This window comes from Chionomys nivalis, chromosome 18 (assembly GCF_950005125.1).
Source record: "Chionomys nivalis chromosome 18, mChiNiv1.1, whole genome shotgun sequence".
In the NCBI taxonomy this organism is placed as follows: Eukaryota; Metazoa; Chordata; class Mammalia; order Rodentia; family Cricetidae; genus Chionomys; species Chionomys nivalis.
Window position 1 is genome coordinate 53,597,565 of NC_080103.1, and position 19,214 is coordinate 53,616,778.

The 19,214-nt window shown below is 46.4% G+C and overlaps 1 protein-coding gene across 3 annotated transcripts in view; it reads left to right on the forward strand.

Moving 5' to 3' along the window:
- The first annotated feature begins 812 nt into the window (after positions 1 to 812).
- The window catches only part of Ssx2ip (SSX family member 2 interacting protein), a 36,846-nt gene continuing 18,444 nt past the window's right edge, over positions 813 to 19,214 (forward strand). For 2 of the 3 annotated variants that reach the window (XM_057793480.1, XM_057793482.1), the window contains exons 1-4: positions 813 to 1,104; positions 16,674 to 16,802; positions 17,290 to 17,459; positions 18,156 to 18,368. In XM_057793480.1, the coding sequence (XP_057649463.1) occupies positions 16,760 to 16,802; positions 17,290 to 17,459; positions 18,156 to 18,368 (426 nt within the window). In that variant the 5' untranslated portion in view covers positions 813 to 1,104; positions 16,674 to 16,759. Of the gene's footprint in view, positions 1,105 to 2,535; positions 2,691 to 16,673; positions 16,803 to 17,289; positions 17,460 to 18,155; positions 18,369 to 19,214 lie in introns of all 3 variants that reach the window. The other variant, XM_057793481.1, reaches the window with a different exon arrangement.

Here is a 19,214-nt window from a genome sequence, read left to right on the forward strand (position 1 = left end):
TTTAGGCAGACATGGTAGGGAGGGGCAGGGGGATTTGGCCCTGTGCCGGTTACGCGTTTTCTCCGCACTCACCGCGTGGATCTAGGGAGTTTTTTCCCCGTCAACTAATAGTTCACAGGTGCCATTTCTTAGTTTTCCCCTTCCAGCTGTCTCCTCTCTAGGCCCGTTTCTTCGCCTAGTTTGATTTTTTTCCTCAGTGTTTTACTCACACCACCCAGGCTAGCCTCGAGCTCCCACTGTACTCGAAGATGACCTTGAACTTCAGTTCTGCGGGACCACAGACGCGCACCCTCACGTGCCTGCGCGATGTGAGCGGTCTGGGGACTGAACCCAGGGCTTCACCGACAGTATCCTGGTCCCTAGTTTTACACGGATTTTGTACCATTGACACGTTCTGCACTCAAGATTCCCGAGGCCACTACCTCCCTCCGCCAGGGCCTGACCTCATTTTGGGTGCCCTTCGGTGTCTCTCATTTCTGGCGAGCGCACCCGGCTCTCCTGGGAGCCCCACTTTTGCTCCTTGAAGAGCCTTGGGGTTCGGGGGGCCTCGGAGGCCGAGCTCTAAAGAGGCTAGGACTCTCCCCCTGCCCCCGCGGAGAGCTGGGGGGCGGGGAGCCGCGGCCGGGTGAACCCGGGCGTAACAGGTGCGGTGGCCGCAGCTGCGCCGGGGAGAGCCGCTCGGCGGCCTACGCTCGGGGGTTTTCGGAGGCTTCGCCCTCTCCGAACCAATGCGGGTCGCGGTTGTTCGTCGCCTGGCAACCGGCGGAGCCAATGGGCGGCGCCAGCGCGGGGCGGGGTGGGATGGGCGGCCGCCGCGAGAGGCGGCGTGTGGCTGGCCGGGCGGCTAGAGGCTGCGCGGAGCTGAGGGCCGGGCGGGGGAGCCGCTGCGTGCCGCCGCGGGTGCGGGCGAGCTGGCCCGGCTGCGGGAGGCGCGAGCCGCTCCCAGTGCGGTGACGGTGAGCGGCGGGATTGTGACGCGCAGCCGGGGAGGCCACCGGGCTGGACGTGGGCGCAGGCACCGGGGCCGGCTCTCGGCGGGCTCGGCGCGGCCGTTGCGGCGGTTGGAGAGCGTTGCTGCCCGCTGCCTGCAGCGGGAGGTGCGAGGTAGGTACCGGGGGCTCCCCGCGCCCTTGCGGGATGTGACGCGGGCGAGCACGGGCGGGGTCTGCTCGGCGCGCGGGCTCGGCGATTTCTCAGAGGCTACCACAGGACTTAGCGAGTGGTCTACGGCTGCTGCAGGGGAAGGTGCTTCGTAGTGGTCCAGCCCCATGTTTAGGGGGAGAACTTGCATTATCGCCCCGGTAGGCTTGCTTGAGAAATCATTTGGCCTCGGGTTTCCCAGTGCAGTTCAGTGAACGGTGAGCTCTGGTCAGCGTGCATTTCTCCTAGTGCAGATCCCCGGGTTATGCAAGTCACCTGGGCCCAGGAAATAAAACTTGCCAAATAATTCCTCATCAGCACCAGTAGAGGAATCTTGGCATTAACACCCGCAGTTCAGGCTCCTTAGTCCTGAGTGTCAGGCTGATAAGTGGGAACGCTGATGCAGTTGTGAGAACTGGGATTTCCTTCTAGAGTCTAGAATCTAGACAGTATGGAAGGTGGAGGGTTTCCCAGCCCAAGGGTGAGAGCTTCCTGGATTTGAGGTTTGCTTCCATTCGGGTTAGAGTCCAAGCTGGGAGCTACATGAGAATAGTGCTGCCGTGGAACCGTTGAGCTTTTGGAAGACCCTTCTAGCTCATGATTTAGTCTCGAGCTGGAAAGGTCTGTATATGATATGACATGTTTACAAGGCTGGATAAAGTTTGAAAAGATCTGTATTAGAAACATGCTGTCTTGAAATTTGAACAGTGGCAGATACGTAAACTTCAATCCAGCCAAACTTAACCCGTCCAGTCTCCCTCCTCCAGGAGAGCTCGTGGGCCCAGGGAGCTGACAGCGTTCATTCAGACTAAACAAGTCTGAAAAGCTGTGACACTTTGTCCCCCGCCTGGTGTTCATGAAAGTCCCTCACACAAAATGGTTCTCCGCGAGGATTAGGAATGGATAGAATTCAAACCAGGGCTTTTTTGGTGACTGGTGGGGCCCCTTCAGCTTAGTCATCTTACACCCTTCCTTCCCCCCATTCCCCATCTGTACAGTGAAGATAATAAGGGCCAGGGATTAAGTAACCGGGTGAAGCAGCTTGAAGAAGGATGCAGAGACGCGGTTATTCTAGGTGGGAATGTGGAGCACTCTCCATAACACATTGAGGCTTGTGACAAGGCTTGTGCCTAGTGTCTGGACCTGCTGAGGCAGGTATATATGAAACAGGAAGGTTAACTGTAGTTTTTATTTTGTTTTGTTTTAATCCCAGAGGCCTCAAACCTAGCCCAATCAAATTATGTACCTGGGTTCTCTGAAAACCGGACAAACCAGCTCTTTGGGCCAAACTGCCTAGGATGCAGATTTTGTGGAAGTGTCCTCATTTAGCATTCAGCTAGAGAGAAAGACTTTCCACCACGATTTGAATTCATGCCTTCTATCCTGTTTACACAGGCACTGAGGCAGGAGAATAACTTGAGTTTAGGAGTGCCAGCCAGACAAAGTGGGACGATGTACTGATGCTATTTAAAAAGAAACAACACCCCTTCATTCTAAAAGCCCTCACCCCATCCCTTGGGGGCCCAGACCCAGGACCAGGCACACTTTAGGTAAGTGTTCTATTGTTGAGCCAAATGCTCCTTTATCCTGAAGCTGGGTTGCTCTGTCACTCAGCCCCAGGTAGCTGTGGTTATTGCCCTGTGACACTAGGCCCAGCTACTCTATCTTTTACAATAGCTGTGAGCACAACTTGTTGACAGCCTTTTGTTCCTAAGAAGACGCTGTGTCTTGGGTAATTATGGCTCCCTGTTAATGAGCATACCTCTTACCTTAAAATCACAGGCTTATGGGATGAGAGAGTGGAGAAATATTGCATTCATTTCATTATTGGTAACGGAAAACCATAGACTCACCATTTGATTCAGGTCCAGGATTCTATATAGCGTAGAGCAGATTTATTATGCTAATAAATATATTCTTTCAATAAACATCGGGCACTCAGCAGCTACTACCAGGCTTAAGGCTGAATACTTTGTACTTAGGAAATTTTCTATGTGGGGAAGGGGAAAAGGCAAACGTGGGAGGGCTTTAGAAAGGCATCTCAGCGGTGTCCTGCCAGGCACTCACCAAGCATCAAATGGGCGCAGGTTACAGGTGGCTGCTGGAGCTGCGTGAGCCATCAGAGTCCAGGCAGTGCTGTGAGCCTTGACCAGAAGGCAGTAGGAATGTCTAAACTGTTTTACTGGGGGGTCCTGTTGCTCCTGCCAGGGTAGAGTATGTCCACCCACATCAGTAGGTGGCACCGTCCGTGGGGCTGTAGACCTCGATGGGTCAGGGACTGCCAGAAAGTAGCCGCTTTTCACAGGACACTTATCTGGAGCTCACAGAAACCTTAAAAAACAGCAATGGTTCCTCACAAGCAGGTCTGTATCAAGCTTTTTTCGTTGGCCTCCAGTTCACAAATAACACCACCAAATTTATTATTATGAAAGCTTGAGCATTAGCTTAGGCTTGTGTCAACTAGCTCTTAAAACTTAAATTCATCCATAATTTTTAAACCTATGATCTACCACGTGACTTTTACCACTCTCCCATTGTGTGTCCTATTCATTCTGGTCTGGCTGGCATCTCTGGCAGACCTACATTCCTCCCTATGACTTCCTTCCTCTCTGCCTGGAAGTCCCACCTCTCCTCTCCTGCCTAGGCCAATCCAGTAGGCCATTCAGCTTTTTATTACACCAGTGACCCCCAACACCTCTTCACACAATGTCCAAACAGCCCGCAACACAGGTCCTGTGGAACTGTCTTCTGTTGCTGGCTGGGTGGCAGAGCTCCAGAGTGGTGAAGATGCTGCCCACCAGTGGGCCACAGTCAGAGCGCCAGGCAGAGCCTGAGAGATGGAGGCCCAGAAATGCCAGGGAAGCAGTGTGGGGTTCAGAGACGAGCCATGTGAATGAATAGTGAGGTCTTATGGAAAGGAAACAGAATTGTCTGGTGGCAGTCTGGAGTGCTGTGCACGCCTCTCCTCCCTCCGTCGCCACGCTGCTGTTCTTATGTTTGTTGTTGGCGAGGAGTGATGATGACAGCGACCTACTCCGTGAGGCTGTGCTGGCTGCAGAAGTGTATGTTTGGAGCATGTCCTATGTGACAGGCTTGTAATTAGCCAGGCCTGGTGGCTGGGAAAGGAGGATTCCAAGTTCAAGGCCACCCTAGGCTCCTAGATAATCCCTGCCTGAAAAAAACTAAAGCAAAGACCTAAATGTGATTCAACACAAAATCCTAAGTTCACTTAAAATAAGAAATTTGGGTGAGGTTTTTTTGAATTTTGTTTTGTTGTAACTGGATTGTGTAGTTCTCGTGGGTGAACTTTGTGGACGGTGTCATTCCACAATGTCAAAGGTTGGCTGTGTCTGCCCTCCACTTTAGTCCCCATTGAACACTTCTGTTTGTTCTGTCCTGATCTTGTCTCTACGCATCTACACAAACCCAGTTTCATTAACTTTATTCCTCTGTTCTAAGTGGTACTTTGTCTAGTACCAAAGACAGGCTTTTGCATGAGAGAACATGTGTTCTTTATGCCAGCATCTGGCACATTTATTCTCTGTCCTCGTTCACTACGGAGCCCATCGTGACTGTAAACTACTACTTTTGCTATGTCTTTCTTGAGAATATTTTCATTGTATTTTATAAAAGTATGTATGCTTGTATACTGAAAATTGGGTCTAGGTATCTAGGTGCATGCCTTTAATCTCAGCATTCAGGAGACATAGGCAGGTGGGTCTCTGTGAGTATGAGGCTAGCCTGGTCTACATAGTGAGCTCTAGGATAGCCAGGGCTACATAGAGAGAAACCCTGTTTCAAACAAACAAATTGAAAAAAGAAAAAAGTGGGATAAAAAGAAAAAATAAAGTACTTTTTTATTTTAGTTCCTGGAATAGAGTGAGCACTAAAAAATATTTTTGTGCCAGGTTGCTAAAAATAGAACATACTTAGAAATATTAAGTTTGGAGGAAATCTGCAGTATGTTGCTCTAAAAGAATGCCCGTTCTGTTACCCTGAGGGCACTAGCTCTTACAGGTCGGAGTGTGTTCTGGGTCGTGGTCTTGGTTGTCCCAGCTAGGACGGCAGCACCTTCTTCTTGTTGTTCTCTACCGAACAAGCTCTCTGTGTGGGATCTGGAATGAAAAGGTAAGACAGCATCTAAGCAGTTGTCAGCAAGTAGCCATTGTATTCTGTGAGGAGGAGACAGGCTCAGGGAATCTTCACCATTCCCCAGGATGCTGCTGACTCAGGAGTGGGCCTGGATCCCAAGGTCCTGGAGACTGTAGCTAGTTTATTCTCTTCTCCCGGGCTTGTAGCTGCAGATAAAACAGCTCTTAATTTCTTCCTGTTGACTGAGGTTTCTGTCCCACCCCAAAGAAGCACACAGAGGTCTACATTAATTAATAAACTGATAGCCCAGGCTTCTCATTAACTCTTATAACTTATATTAGTCCATAATTCTTGTCTGTGTTAGCCATGTCGCTTGGTATCTTTTTCGGCGAGGCAGTCAAGTCTTGCTTTCTCTGCCTCTGGGTGATGGCTGCAGACTGAAACGTCCCTCTTCCCAGAATTCTCGTTGTCCCACCTATACTTCCTGCCTGGCTACTGGCCAAACAGCTTTTATTTAAAATACAAGTGGCAGGGTACAGACCATTGTCCCACAGCATCTTCCATCAGAGTAGGGCTGTACCTCCCCAGTCGTCTCCTGTGGCCATCTACAGAGCGGGGGACTTAGCCAGTGAGCCACGTGTGGCATGTGCTGGAGTTGTAGCAAACCACGTGTGGCCCGAGGTCGATGCTGGGATTATGATCCTCTCCATTAGCTAGCATTACATAAACAGATGGTACACGCCTTCTTTATTCTTACTCCTCGCATTATTTGCCAGTCTCTGCATAGCTTCATAGATCTCTGAAACTGAAGCCAGAGTCCCTGCTCTTTATACTTTTCAGGGAAGACATAAAACACTTGACTCCCAGAACCCTTGAATCAGTGTGCCCCATGGCCAGAAGGACTGGAGGGAATTTCAAATGATTTTCAGTGTGATGAACAGTATGCATTTTTAGAAGTCTATAAAGGACTTCAGCTACAGAGTGAGCTAGTTTGTATTCCTTGGTTTCTGTGTGGGTCACGTGGCATGGGTGAGCACACTCACAACATGCATGTGTCTCACATGTGGGTCATTGGGTGCTTTCCCCCTTTTGTTTGAGCCATGGTCTGTTACTGGTCTGGAACCTTGCACATACTGATGAAGAAACTAAAGAGAGAGATTACATACTTCATCTAGATATTGATCTACACCTGTAAACCTGGAGGAATAACATACTGCCACAGAATTCTCAAATCCTCACACATCCTGAGTGAATGATGGGCATTCTCTGAGCCTGTCTCAGCATTATAAAACAACATGGCTAATGACGGGTCCTTAAGGGACCACCCTTGGATCTGCTTGTCTTTGCTTATGTCTTCCAGCACCTGGCTTTCCCATGGGTTCCTGGAACCCAAACTCAGGTACTCAAGGCTCCTGAGACAAACTCTGAACACACATTCTTTTGTTAATTTGTTTTATTTTAATAATAAAGCACCATTGAATACAAAGAGGGATGTTGACAGTACCTCTCTGTAACTGTATGTCGACCCCTCCTCCTTCTTCCATAAGGCAGTGACCACTGAATCCTGCATCATTCTTGTGTCTTGTAAAATGCAGATTTATCACATTTGATTTCCAGACTGTATAATAAAAACCAGGTGTTCATGCCCTCTCTCTTGGAACAATCTTTTTGTGGTGTATGCTTTATAATTCATGTTGTGTGTCCCTAGGTTTTCAATGGCTGCATTACAGCCCATCTTGGGAGTAGGTGCCACTTTTCCCTTCTGCCATTGGAGGGTTATAGTGGGGTCATACCCTGAGCTGCACTCTGCTGCTCCCAGACCTGCTCCTGGAGTCCATGTGTACTCCAAAGTCTCTCATACATACCGCAGCAATAGTCAGGGCTGTTTGAGGACTGTACCTACAAAGTCTCTCATACAGACCACAGCAATAGTCAGAGCTGTTTGAGGACTGTACCTACAAAGTCTCCCATACAGACTGCAGCAATAATCAGGGCTGTTTGAGGACTGTACCTACAAAGTCTCCCATACAGACTGCAGCAATAGTCAGGGCTGTTTGAGGACTGTACCTACAGCACGAGGGCCCTGCTGCCTGTGCTAGAAGGAAGTGACTTTCTGACAGCCACTTTTGGTGAGGAGCATCACTAAAATTGTGTCATCACATGAAATCTTTTATCATAATTTGCATCTCCACACTATTCAGCCTTTGCCCAATCGGGAGCTAGGATTAGAATCCTGTCTTTGGTGAAGTTCTTACAGAAAGAGATTGCTGTCTTGCACTGCAGGGCCAGATGGCCAAGAGAGAGGCTGTGTGGACTGGGACTGGAATCCTGGCGCAGCTCTCTGCTCCTCATTAGCCCTGTGACCCTGGATGCATTACCTAACCCATCTGCCTTCATTATCCTGTGCATGGAAAGGCGTTCCTACTGCATACAGGGATGCAGTGGGGTGGACTTGGAAACGTGTGAAGCGTTTAGACCAGTGTCCTGTGTTCTGACTGTACTTTGCTTAGTTCTACACCTGGTGTCTAGTTAAGTTCTTGCAGCAGACTGAAGAAATAGTGTGACCCTTACCATACAAGCGAGGAGACCAGCTTGCAGAGATGGCTTGTGGGAAGGGACTTAGAATAGGATCTCAGGTGTGGGACCAGGCCTAGGATGCCGTCATGCTGCATCCCCAACTGCAAATCTTCCTGATAGCCATAAACTCAACATGAGGGCCGGTTTCTAGCATAATAATAGCAGGTTTCTAGTTTGGGCCCTTCTGGTGTGGTAGTACTAGTTCCTTTGTTTGTGTAGGTTCTGCACACTCACTGGTAGCATCACTGGACTCTTATGGAGTTTACGTCTGTGGAAAAAATATATATACATATATATAGTCCTAGTTCATACAGGGGAAATAATTCAGGGCTTAAATTTGTAAAACTAAGAGGTTGGATTTAGTGTGTTTTTGTACCTGCAGTTAGGAGAGGTGTTTGCGATGGAATTAAAAGCTATAGTCGCCTCTGGAATGAAATTATAATTAAAGGTGTTTCTCAGATTGTCAATAATCAATTTCATTTTTGAGATTGGTGATATAAATACGGCATGCTGATAACTGAGTCTTCAGGTTCTGTGACTGCATTTAGAAGATGACTAATGTTTAAGGATTTAGTTTTAACAATTTTATTTTCATATTCCAACAATCTGCTAACTCAATTCGGTGATATTTTAGCAGAAATGTTAGTGAGCTATCTAAAAATCCTGTCAGTATTTAGAAGGCCAGCTGGCACCACGTTACTGTGTTCTTGGGTAATGGAAAGCTGTTATTTTCTGACACTTGATGGGCGTTTATTGTAGAATCTGGATTAGGTAGGCATTGTGTCTTCTCAAGCTTGGATTGCAAGTCAGCTTGGAAAGAACACTTAGAGAATGTACGGTGTAAAGAGGCCCATGCCATGAAGGTGGGGTTTCTGCCACATTCATGTTCCCTTTGTAGATACAGAACAGATCTGGGGTGACCAGGGCAGGAGAAAAAGGGCATTGGCTAGCACATCCTCAACCATTGGCTCTGCAACTGCATCTTCCCATCGCCGCTGTGTTTCTTACACATTTGCCAGCATGGACACACTGCCTTGTCGTGCGCTGTTCATCCGTTACTGCCCGTCATTTATGGTGTATTTGGGTAAGCGTGTAGCTGCAAAAGATGGAATGGGTAAGAATATGAGAGATCAAAGAGAGTTGGTGGCTGCATTAGCAGAACTGTGTGGGTCCTCAGGTCCAAGAGTGGAGATGTGTGGAGCCTTGATGTACCTCAGGCTACAAAGATGGGGCATTTCCTAACTCTCCAGAAGCCTATGAACTAGTAGGGACCCATCCAACATGATTGCAGAAAGGTTAAGTAGGAGATGCTAGTCACCATAAGTCCACTCATTTGCATTTGTAGTTCCTGGTATCATTTTTGTTCCATTTCATCAAGATGTATTTAAATTAGTTTTAGAGAGGACACAGAAATGTATCTTCTTTTTTAAAAAAGAAAAGTCATCTATTAGTGAATAACAAATTATTGCGGTTTACCAGCTTAACACAGCAGGCCTGTGTCATCTCACGGCTTCCATATAGCAGGAATCTGGGACAGCTTAGCTGAATTCCTCTGGCTCAGGCTCTCATCAGGGGCCGTCATCTAGGTGTTAGCCAGGGCTCAGGCAAAATCCACTTTGAACTTGCTCCTGGCTCTCGGCAAGCCCCGTGTCCTTTTGGCCCCAGATGTCAGGTCCTTGTCACGTTGGCTGTCAGGCTACTCACAGTAGGACATCTCACTTGGTCCAGAAAAGAACCTGACAGAGTGAAGAAAAAGCTGAAATGGAACCACACATTCATAGCCTGATTTTCAAAGTGAAACCGTATCATGTTGTCTATACTGTTAGAAGCTGCTCACTAGATACAGCCCTTACCTAGGAGCAGAATGACCCAAGGGTGTCCCAGCAAGAACGGGACTCTTAGAACTGCTTGCACCAAAGCTCTACAGATTGTTGATTTGTTAAGAATCCAAGTTTTTAGAGAGGATAGCAAACTTCTCTGGTGGAAAGGCTGGGTATAATTAATCAGAACTCAACATGTTTGTGTGAAATGTCTTAGATGTGCAGAGACAGTTTGCAGGCTTGCCTAGATTTGAGACCTAGTTCTGCAGAAATGGTGTTCTCCAAGTGAAGTCACTTAAAATTGATGAAAAGGACTCAATCTTTCAATGACACTAGGTACACCTCTTTCTGAACTCGGCAGTTGTCGATGGTTCCCATGCATACTGTTTAAGGTGGTGGGAGAAAGAAAGGGGCCCAGAGTGCCCCAAACAGAACCATAGCCTTAGGCATCCTGTTGTGCGCTCTGATGCCTAGTGTCCATCTCAAACAGAATGATGAGTTTGGGAAATCTTTCTTTCTAAAAAAGCGTTCCTTCGGGGATGGATGAAGAAGGCGCAGTAGAAACGAGGAAGCCGGTCGTGAGTCCTCGGGTCCCTGTATAAGATGTGCTGAGCCCTGAGCTACACCAGGACTTGGCCACAAAGATAGAGCAACATTAAGTGCAATGTCTCACTGCTTCCTGGTCTTCCTTCGAGATTCTACCCAATAAATTGCTACTAGATCACTCTTAAGCTTAGCTAATTACTTTTCCAGAAGGCTAGAGAGCCCTTGTTATGTTTATGTGTGAAGGGTACAACGTTTTCACCCAGAACCAACTACCTCGAAAGTGGTGATGTAACCTTTTTACTGAAGTTATTGCTATTTTCTGAAAGTAATATAATTTTCTCTTATGGAGACTATTGATTGGAATCTGTGTTAATTCTCTCAGGAGAGTTCATTAGATGTCAGTGTACATGCTGCCTGCAGATAGTAAGATGGTGTCTCTCTAGTGTGAAGAAGAGAAGAAATTTTGTTTTGTTCTGGGGATGAAACCCAGGGCCTCCCATTCTAGGCAATGCTTTGATTGAACTATGCCCCAGGCTGAGAGTGCTGATGTCCTCACTGGTCATATTGTAGGTTTTGTTCCCTCTACATTTTAGATGAATGAAATAGACTTTGGGTTCATGTAAGCTATTGATATTTCAGTCAAAGTGCGCACATGGACCTCACCTGTCTTGGAGTCTGGATGGCTCTCCGAGCTAGTTGTGCATGCACACAGTGAAAAAGATGTTAGAAAATGCCAGGATCCAGATCACGTGACCCAAATTGTTACGGCCAACTTTTCCCCTATTTTGAAATGTCAGTAATACTGTGGGCGTAGCCAAGCCTGTGATGGTGCGCTTTGTCATGGGCTGTTACAGTCTCGTACAACTGTTTGCTTGGTTGTGGTCCATCTGTGACAGGCCTTGCTCACTCTTGGTACTCCCACACTGCGGTGGGTGTGCGGTAGCGCGAGGCTGTGTAACACGGAGATGCCCTGATACTGTTTTCTTTGAAATTAGCCTTGATTTATTTTAAAATCATTAAAATAAAATCTTAAATTGAGCTACAATATAGTTAGTGTGAACTAACCTCTTGGGTTTTCCGGACAAGGTACATTGCCCTTTCTTGAAAACAGCTGGTAGAGTAACTTCTCCCAAGTCTCATGGTGTATAATTTGGTCCATCCTTAGATTGCATGGTTTGTGTGTGCGTTCGTGTGTGTGTGTGTGAGAGAGAGAGTGAGAGAGAGAGAGAGAAAGAGAGAGAACGAGAACAGGATAGGACAGGAAACAACTCACAGGCTAAACTTGTAGATGCTGAAGAACTAAGTACAGGCACAGAGGCCTTCAGTCTTAAGGAGCAGGTGAGCGTTCTCGGTCTGTGAGTCTCTGTGAGTGAGAAAAGCCATGCAGCTCTTTTCTCTCCTGCAGATACTGTAACAAATGAGCAAGTCTTCTTGGAAAGGAGCTGGTCTGTTCTTGCGTCTCCCCAGCCCTGCGATTACAGGGGATTAGGTCGCTGCTGCTTTCCATATGGACAGCCGATTACAGTGGATTAGATCTGCCCAGCGTCTACGTGGACATGAGTTTCCAGGGCTTCTGAATCTCTGTCCCCCTTTCCTTGAGAGCAGTGGTGCATTTCTGCCTGTCTTAGAATCCTGTCACTTACACCAGACAGAGCTGTGTCTAGGCCATGATTGTGATGAACAGTTGTAGATGTGAGTACACATCCATAAAGGACTGACTAGTGGTGAAGACCCACTCTGAATGGACAGCCACATCCCATAGGCTAGCATTATGCAGAGATTGAAGGAGAAGGCCTGCTCATGTGGATACTAACATTCCCACAGTACCCACCTTGTCTCTCTCTCTCTCTGCTCCTCCCCCACCACCAGTGATGTAGCTGCTCTACTTGGCCACATCTTCCCTCCCTCTCTCTCTAGTAGGCTGAAATCTCTGAGACTGTGAACCCAAATAGCCCTCTGTCTGTCTCCGATAGTTGGTCATGGCGATGAGGAAAAGGAACACAGCAAACTCACACTGTTCACTCCATGTACCAAGCAGTGTGGTAAATACTTCATGCATTGCCTCATTTAAGGAGTCACACTAAAGTACATGTCACCATTATGAGACATGACCAGTGGAAAACATACCCAAATGTAGTAGGAAGGCTGCTTGTTCGTTTTCTGGCTGCCCAGGCTCCTGAAATAACCACACAGAAACTGTATTAATTAAATCACTGCTTGGCCAATTACTTAAGCATTATTGCTAGCTAGCTCTTACATCTAGAATTAACCCATCTCAATTATTTTATATTTTACCACAAGACTCGTGGCCTATCAGCAAGGTTTCAGCATGTCTGTCTCTGGTGGCAGCTCAATGGGTTCTCTCTAATTCCTCCTCCTTTCTCCCAGCATTCTGTTTAGTCCCCCCCCCCCCCACCGCCTGACTCTATTCCTGCGCAGGCCCAAGACAGTTTCTTTATTAACCAATGGTATTCATAGCATACAGAGGGGAATCCCACATCACCCAAAGAAAGCTGTCACCGATATGTGGGTTTGTTTTGCTTAGAGCTGTGTCCCTGAGTCCTAAAGTCAAGTTAACGTGTTTTTCTTACCGGATGCAGACTCATCCTTATTACCCTTCTCTTCATGACACTGGAGACTTCCACTGAGGGATAAAATGATCCCAGATACCTTCTTTATCATATCACACAAGTAGAGCAAGGTACCAGTGCCAGACTGCTCAGCCTGCACGGCCTGCCACATGTCGTCTGCTGTAAGGACCATGTGATGCTCTGTGATCTAGATGCCCTGACTTCTTTATGCATGTTTCTGTCCGTCTTGAGACCTACAGGTTCTTTCTCTAGAACACATCTCCGCCGCTTCCAGGTGTTTGTTTCTGTGGCTGGACCTGTGCTGTTGCAGTAACCTTGTTACCGTCCCCAGCCTTTTCTGCTGATTCCTGTAGTTTTCCCAGAGTACTAACAGTGATGCTGCTTGCAGCATAAAGGAGCCCATGTTACTTTCCTGTTTCGGGCCCCTCTGCAGCTTCTCACGCAGTCAGAAATCCAGCTTGCTGCCCTCCAGCCTTGCTCGCTGTGCACCAGGCACACCGGCCTTCTGGCTTTTTCTTGCCAAGTTCAATTTTGTTTCAAGTCTTTGTACTTTCTATTTCCCTTGTCTTGGGACTGACTCCATAGTATTTAAGTCTTTGCTCAAATGTCACTCTCTTGTGTGAGCTGTGACAGGTAAACAGCATAAAGGGAGTGAAGATTTATTTGGGTTCAGAGTTTCAGAGCTTTGCATCCGTGCCTGACTGGTGCTGGCCCCACTGTGGCAGGCCTGAGGTGTGGCTGAGCATGCGTGAGAAGTAGAAAACACACAGTAGAAAACACGAGCTCTCCTTGTCACTGATGGAAGAGGGCAGAGCACTTCTCACCCCAGAAACCGATTCCTCTAGGTTCCACCCCTGACGTGTACAGTACCTTCCAAATAGTGCTTCTAGCTGCGGACCTAACCTTTAGCTAAAGAGCCCCTAAGGGACTTCCATTTGCAAACTGGAACTGGCCCATCACTATGTAACTTTCCCTGACTGATCTAGATTTTCCCTACCCAACACTTAGATGTTGCCGAGCTTGTTTTCTTTGTAGCTCTAATCTACCTGCTTCTGCAGTGTGTCCAGCTCACCTTCCTCAGAAGGTGAACGCTAGAAAACTCAGCCTCCGCCTCCTGTGTGCCTAGAAATTGTGCTTGCTGTGTAGTAGGAGCTCAGGTCACTTAGGGTGAGGGAAGGCTTTGATCTAACCTCACTAAATCGTTAACTTTTTTTTTTTTTTTTTTTTTTTTTTGGTTTTTCGAGACAGGGTTTCTCTGTGGCTTTGGAGCCTATCCTGGAACTAGCTCTTGTAGACCAGGCTGGTCTCGAACTCACAGAGATTCATCTGCCTCTGCCTCCCAAGTGCTGGGATTAAAGGCGTGCGCCACCACTGCCAGGCCACTATGATGAACTTAATTTGACTTGTTAGATGGTGAGTTATAGCTTATAACAAAGAGTATAGAACTTACACATACAACTTAATGAATTACGTGTGTTCCTATGTAATTGAGCCTCAGATAAGGCTGCACTATACCCCCTCACTCCCTCTTCCCATGGGATAAACTGCACAATGTTTTATAATTAGCCTTTAACATTTAAAAATTGGAAGATTTCCTATAAAAGTGCAGAACATCTTTAAAAATTGAAAGAGCCTCCAGCCCAGGGGCAGCCTCTTGACTGCAGTTTGCTGTGCTGAGAAGCAGCTGCCCACAGTGCCCCACGTGTCCTCCCATTTGCCCACACCCTCACCTCCTGCCTTCGCCTGACCTGGAAGTCTGTTGCCAGTTGCCAATTATAATTTCATTTGAATTGCTTTTCTTGTGGTCGAAATGCATCTCATCTGTTGAAAGGTGGAAGCAAGAATAGTAAACAAAAGTCCCGTCTTAATTTAGTCCACTACTCATTGTATTTCTAGACAGATATTCCTTAGCCATTTTTAATTCTGCAGCTTTGTTTAAATCTATACAATGTTCTATTGATGACCAGTTTTCCGTGGACATGTTTTTGCTTTGATTTTCCATATTATGAACAACACCCTGTAGATAAATCTCTGTGCACATCATCTTCTGAGGATAAACTTGTGAGCAGTGTTTCCAAATCCATGTTGCCAGCTTTGCCCCTTGAGTATGAGATGGTGTTGCCTAAAATGCCATACATAGAATGTTTCTTCCTATACTGTGCCAGTGGGGCTCAGAGTGTAAAAGATATGCTGATGTAATCGGGAGAAACAAAACAAGATTTCACCTTCTCATATGTATAAACAAGAATTGTTCTTGGGGCCAGATGGTGGCACATGCCTTTAATCCCAGCACTCAGGAGGCAGAGGCCTGCAGATCTCTTGAGTTCAAGGCCAGCCTGGTCTACAAAGTGAGTTCCAGGACAGCCAAAACTACACAGAGAAACCCTGTCTCGAAAAACTTAAAAAGAAAAAAGAGTTGTTCTTGGATATGATACAGAAATATTTCCTATTAGAGTCCCATACCCTTAGAGTCAGATCGGGTACCATGTGTCTTGGGAAATCTCTAACCTTGATACAAATACATATTATTTGTATTGCACTCATGCAAGTACACACACACACACACACACACCCTACACACACACACAGAACCTGTGTGTCTCTGTGTTCTAGTTTGCATTTTTGTTGATATAATTAAACATCCTGATGAAAATCATCTTTGGGAAAAGGGGGTCTATTTGGTTTATAATTCCAGGTTATGGTCTGTCATGTGGCAGGTCAGAGGTGGGAGTCTAGACAGCTGGTCACAGAGGTGGGAGTCTAGACAGCTGGTCACAGAGGTGGGAGTCTAGACAGCTGGTCACAGGTGGGAGTCTAGACAGCTGGTCACAGAGGTGGGAGTCTAGACAGCTGGTCACAGGTGGGAGTCTAGACAGCTGGTCACAGAGGTGGGAGTCTAGACAGCTGGTCACAGAGGTGGGAGTCTAGACAGCTGGTCACAGGTGGGAGTCTAGACAGCTGGTCACAGAGGTGGGAGTCTAGACAGCTGGTCACAGAGGTGGGAGTCTAGACCACCTGGTCACAGAGGTGGGAGTCTAGACAGCTGGCCTCACTATCACCGTTGTTAGAGTAGTGAAGCTCTAACATGGAGATTCTGCTTACTCGCTCTTTTGGTTCAGTTGGCTGTCTGCACTCTCACACAGTTTGGGGTTCAGCCCAGGAGACAGTGCTGCTCACATTCTTGAGCTAATAATGGAAACTCCCCCACAGGCATGTTCATAGACAGCCTGATCCAGGTAATTCCTCATTGAGATTCCTTCCCAGGTGGTTCTAGGCTGAAGAGCACACTGTGCACCTACAGGACCTTCTGTTGAAAGGAGCACATAAATGGACCACAGAGCTGGCTCCGTGGTTAAGAGCCCTTGTTGCCATTGGCAGGAGCATGGATTCAGTTCCCAGTACCCACATGGTGGCTCACAACCATTTCTTTTTATTTATTTATTTATTTACTTACTTACTTATTTATTTATTAAAGATTTCTGCCTTCTCCCCGCCACCACCTCCCATTTCCCTCCCTCTCCCCCATCAAGTCCCCCTCCCTCATCATCCCTAAGAGTAATCCGAGTTCCCTGCCCTGTGGGAAGTCCAAGGACCACCCACCTCCATCCAGGTCTAGTAAGGTGAGCATCCAAACTGCCTAGGCTCCCACAAAGCCAGTCCGTGCAGTAGGATCAAAAACCCAGTGCCATTGTTCTTGAGTTCTCAGTTTCAGAGAACCTGATGCCCTCTTCTGACTTCTATGAGCACCAGATATGCATATGGGGCACATACAAATTCAGGGAAAACATTTATCTGCATAAAAAATGAAATGAAATGAAACTCAAAGAACGTACAAGCTATTTTTTACTCTCATTGGGTCTCGCCTTTTAAATTTTAAATTTGACGCCTCTGTCCCTTGCTTCCTAAGGAGATGCTCACGTAGAGTGCCAGAAGCCCTTGTACATGTTTCAGCACTGAACCACCTCCTCAGGTATCCTGGCTCTGGAAATTGCTATGGGAGATTGGATGACTGTTACAGATCCCAGTCTGTGTGCAGGTAACTGAGTCCGAACAGCAGACGCCATCACAGAGGGATTAATGAGAAAACCACAGACATGGCAGATGCGATGTCAGCTATCAGTGGTTAGCACACACCCGGTGTTCATTTCCAGTAAAGTTATAAAAAGCCAAGTGGGCAATAGATTATTTATTACCATTTTTGAGAGAAATTTTACATATTTGAAATACATGTTTTGGCTCCTTCAGTATCTAACTCTTTGAGTCACATACACTGAATGGCACGGACAAGTATGTTTTTCCTATTTTTATAATCCAATAGTGGAAGTTAAGCTGTGAATCCATTTTAATATATCTACCAAGAAAGAGCATTAATGTAATTGTGTCATTTTCTCATTTTTGTAAAAAGTAAAAATGTATATATTTCACACAAAAGTATTTTGCTCTAATTTTATGTGTAATTCATAATCTTTGGTAATAGAGATTATGGTAGTTTTTTAATTGCTTGAATGCTTTTTTATTTTCAGAAAGCAAAAATCTCTCTCAATATACCTCAGAAACAAAGATGTCTCCATCAAGTTTATACTCCCAGCAAGTGCTATGCTCTTCAATACCTTTATCAAAAAATGTGCATGGTGTTGTCGGTGCCTTCTGCACAGAAGAGAACATTGAACAAAGCATTTCATATCTTGATCAGGTAATATTTTTTTTTTTTTGGTAAGAAGAGCATCAGTCATGTTATATACCAGAAAATATCAAAGCTACAAGAAAAGCATGTGCCAACCTGAGTGTGTCATTACGTAGTGGCCAAGACTTAGACGTTAGGTCTGCAGAGACTGTGGGAGCATCTGCACTGACACAGGGTTGACTGCTGTGCTTGCCCAGCTGGATGCCTTCTGTCCCAGGATCCTGTGCGGGCTGTCCAGCCCTCGTTTCATTGATAACGAAGCTGGTGAAGTTACGCCAGGTCATGGGTGATTGGTCAGCAAAGAATTTAAAGTTGTTTAAGTTTTTGTTCTCTGAATATTTAATATTAATGATCTAGGAATTTTTTTTAACTTTTTTCTTTTCACTAAGTTATACATTAATCCACTGCAAAAAAAAATTAATGTACATACTGAAAGTTCCAGTCGACAAATTGATAACTGTATATTATATGCTGCCTGATGTTATCAAGTCTGCGTACACTGTGGGATGGCCCTACAGCGCACGGAGTGAGGTTGGCTTTGTGTCAGGGTGACTTCGGTCTGCTCTGCAGTGTTGAGGATCAACATTGTTACTAGCTTATCACAAGGGGTACAGTAGCTCATTCCTGCCAAACTGAAACATCCTGCCTATGACCAACATTTTCCCAGAGATATCCAGCTGCTAAGAGTGCATTTTCTCCTCTCAGGAACTGACTACCTTCGGTTTTCCTTCCTTATATGAAGAATCTAAAAGTAAAGAGACAAAGAGAGAGTTAAATATCGTTGCTGTTTTAAATTGTATGAATGAGTTACTTGTGCTTCAGCGGAAGAACCTTCTGGCCCAGGAGAGTGTGGAAACCCAGAACCTGAAGCTGGGCAGTGACATGGACCACCTGCAGAGCTGCTACACCAAACTTAAGGTACACCTTATTGTCCTCCTGCGGTAGTGCTCACCCCTGCACAGTGCACAGGTGGAGCTGCGTTTAAGGCCTGATGCTCCTTTAGGAATGCTTTCAAGTAATTTGCACATATTGATGGTTCTGCTTCTTGCTGTCTATGCTAAAGGCCTTGGTTTTGTTGTTTAGTGACTTGTTGAAGCTGTAGCAAGTTAGGAACTTAAGAGTTCTGAGGAAAATCAGGGTACTCTCCTCTTCCTGTCTTGCTTGATAAAGTAGGTGCTTCATAACATGCTGACCCCACGGAAAACATTCCCAGGGTGTGTGAACCAAAGAACAGAGCTCAGGAGGGGAGCGAGGCAGACGGCTGCTGAAAGCAAGGAGTCCCCGGCTGCAGGGGAGACTGCAGTTCCCTGGGCTCCTCCCTTGTCACCCTTCTGTGTAGAAAGGCAAAGGTACTTGAACAGGCCGTTGGCCTGCCTCCTTCACATACACATGTTGTTGCCAGTTTTGGTTTGCTTTCTTTTCTTTATAAAAAGCTTTTTTTATGTTTTTCCGTAAGAAATACATTCTCCCCCAAGAAAAGAGGAACAAGTGTTTAAATCATGGTATAGGAAAGACTTACATTATAGTTACATTATTATATTTTCCCTCAGTGTTCTATATAAGGCCCTGCTTATGAGAACAAAGCCTTTGTGTACATGTGTATGCGCTTGGCAATTGGCTTTCTTGGGGTTTTCCATCTACTAGTCCTTGGCCCTCTTCCTTCCCACCCCTTCTAAGACAGATAAGAAAGCCGGAGAACCTTGACTCTCTGGATGCTGCAGGAGAGCACAGTCTCTGTAATGTTTGTAGGGTAGCAGTGTGTGC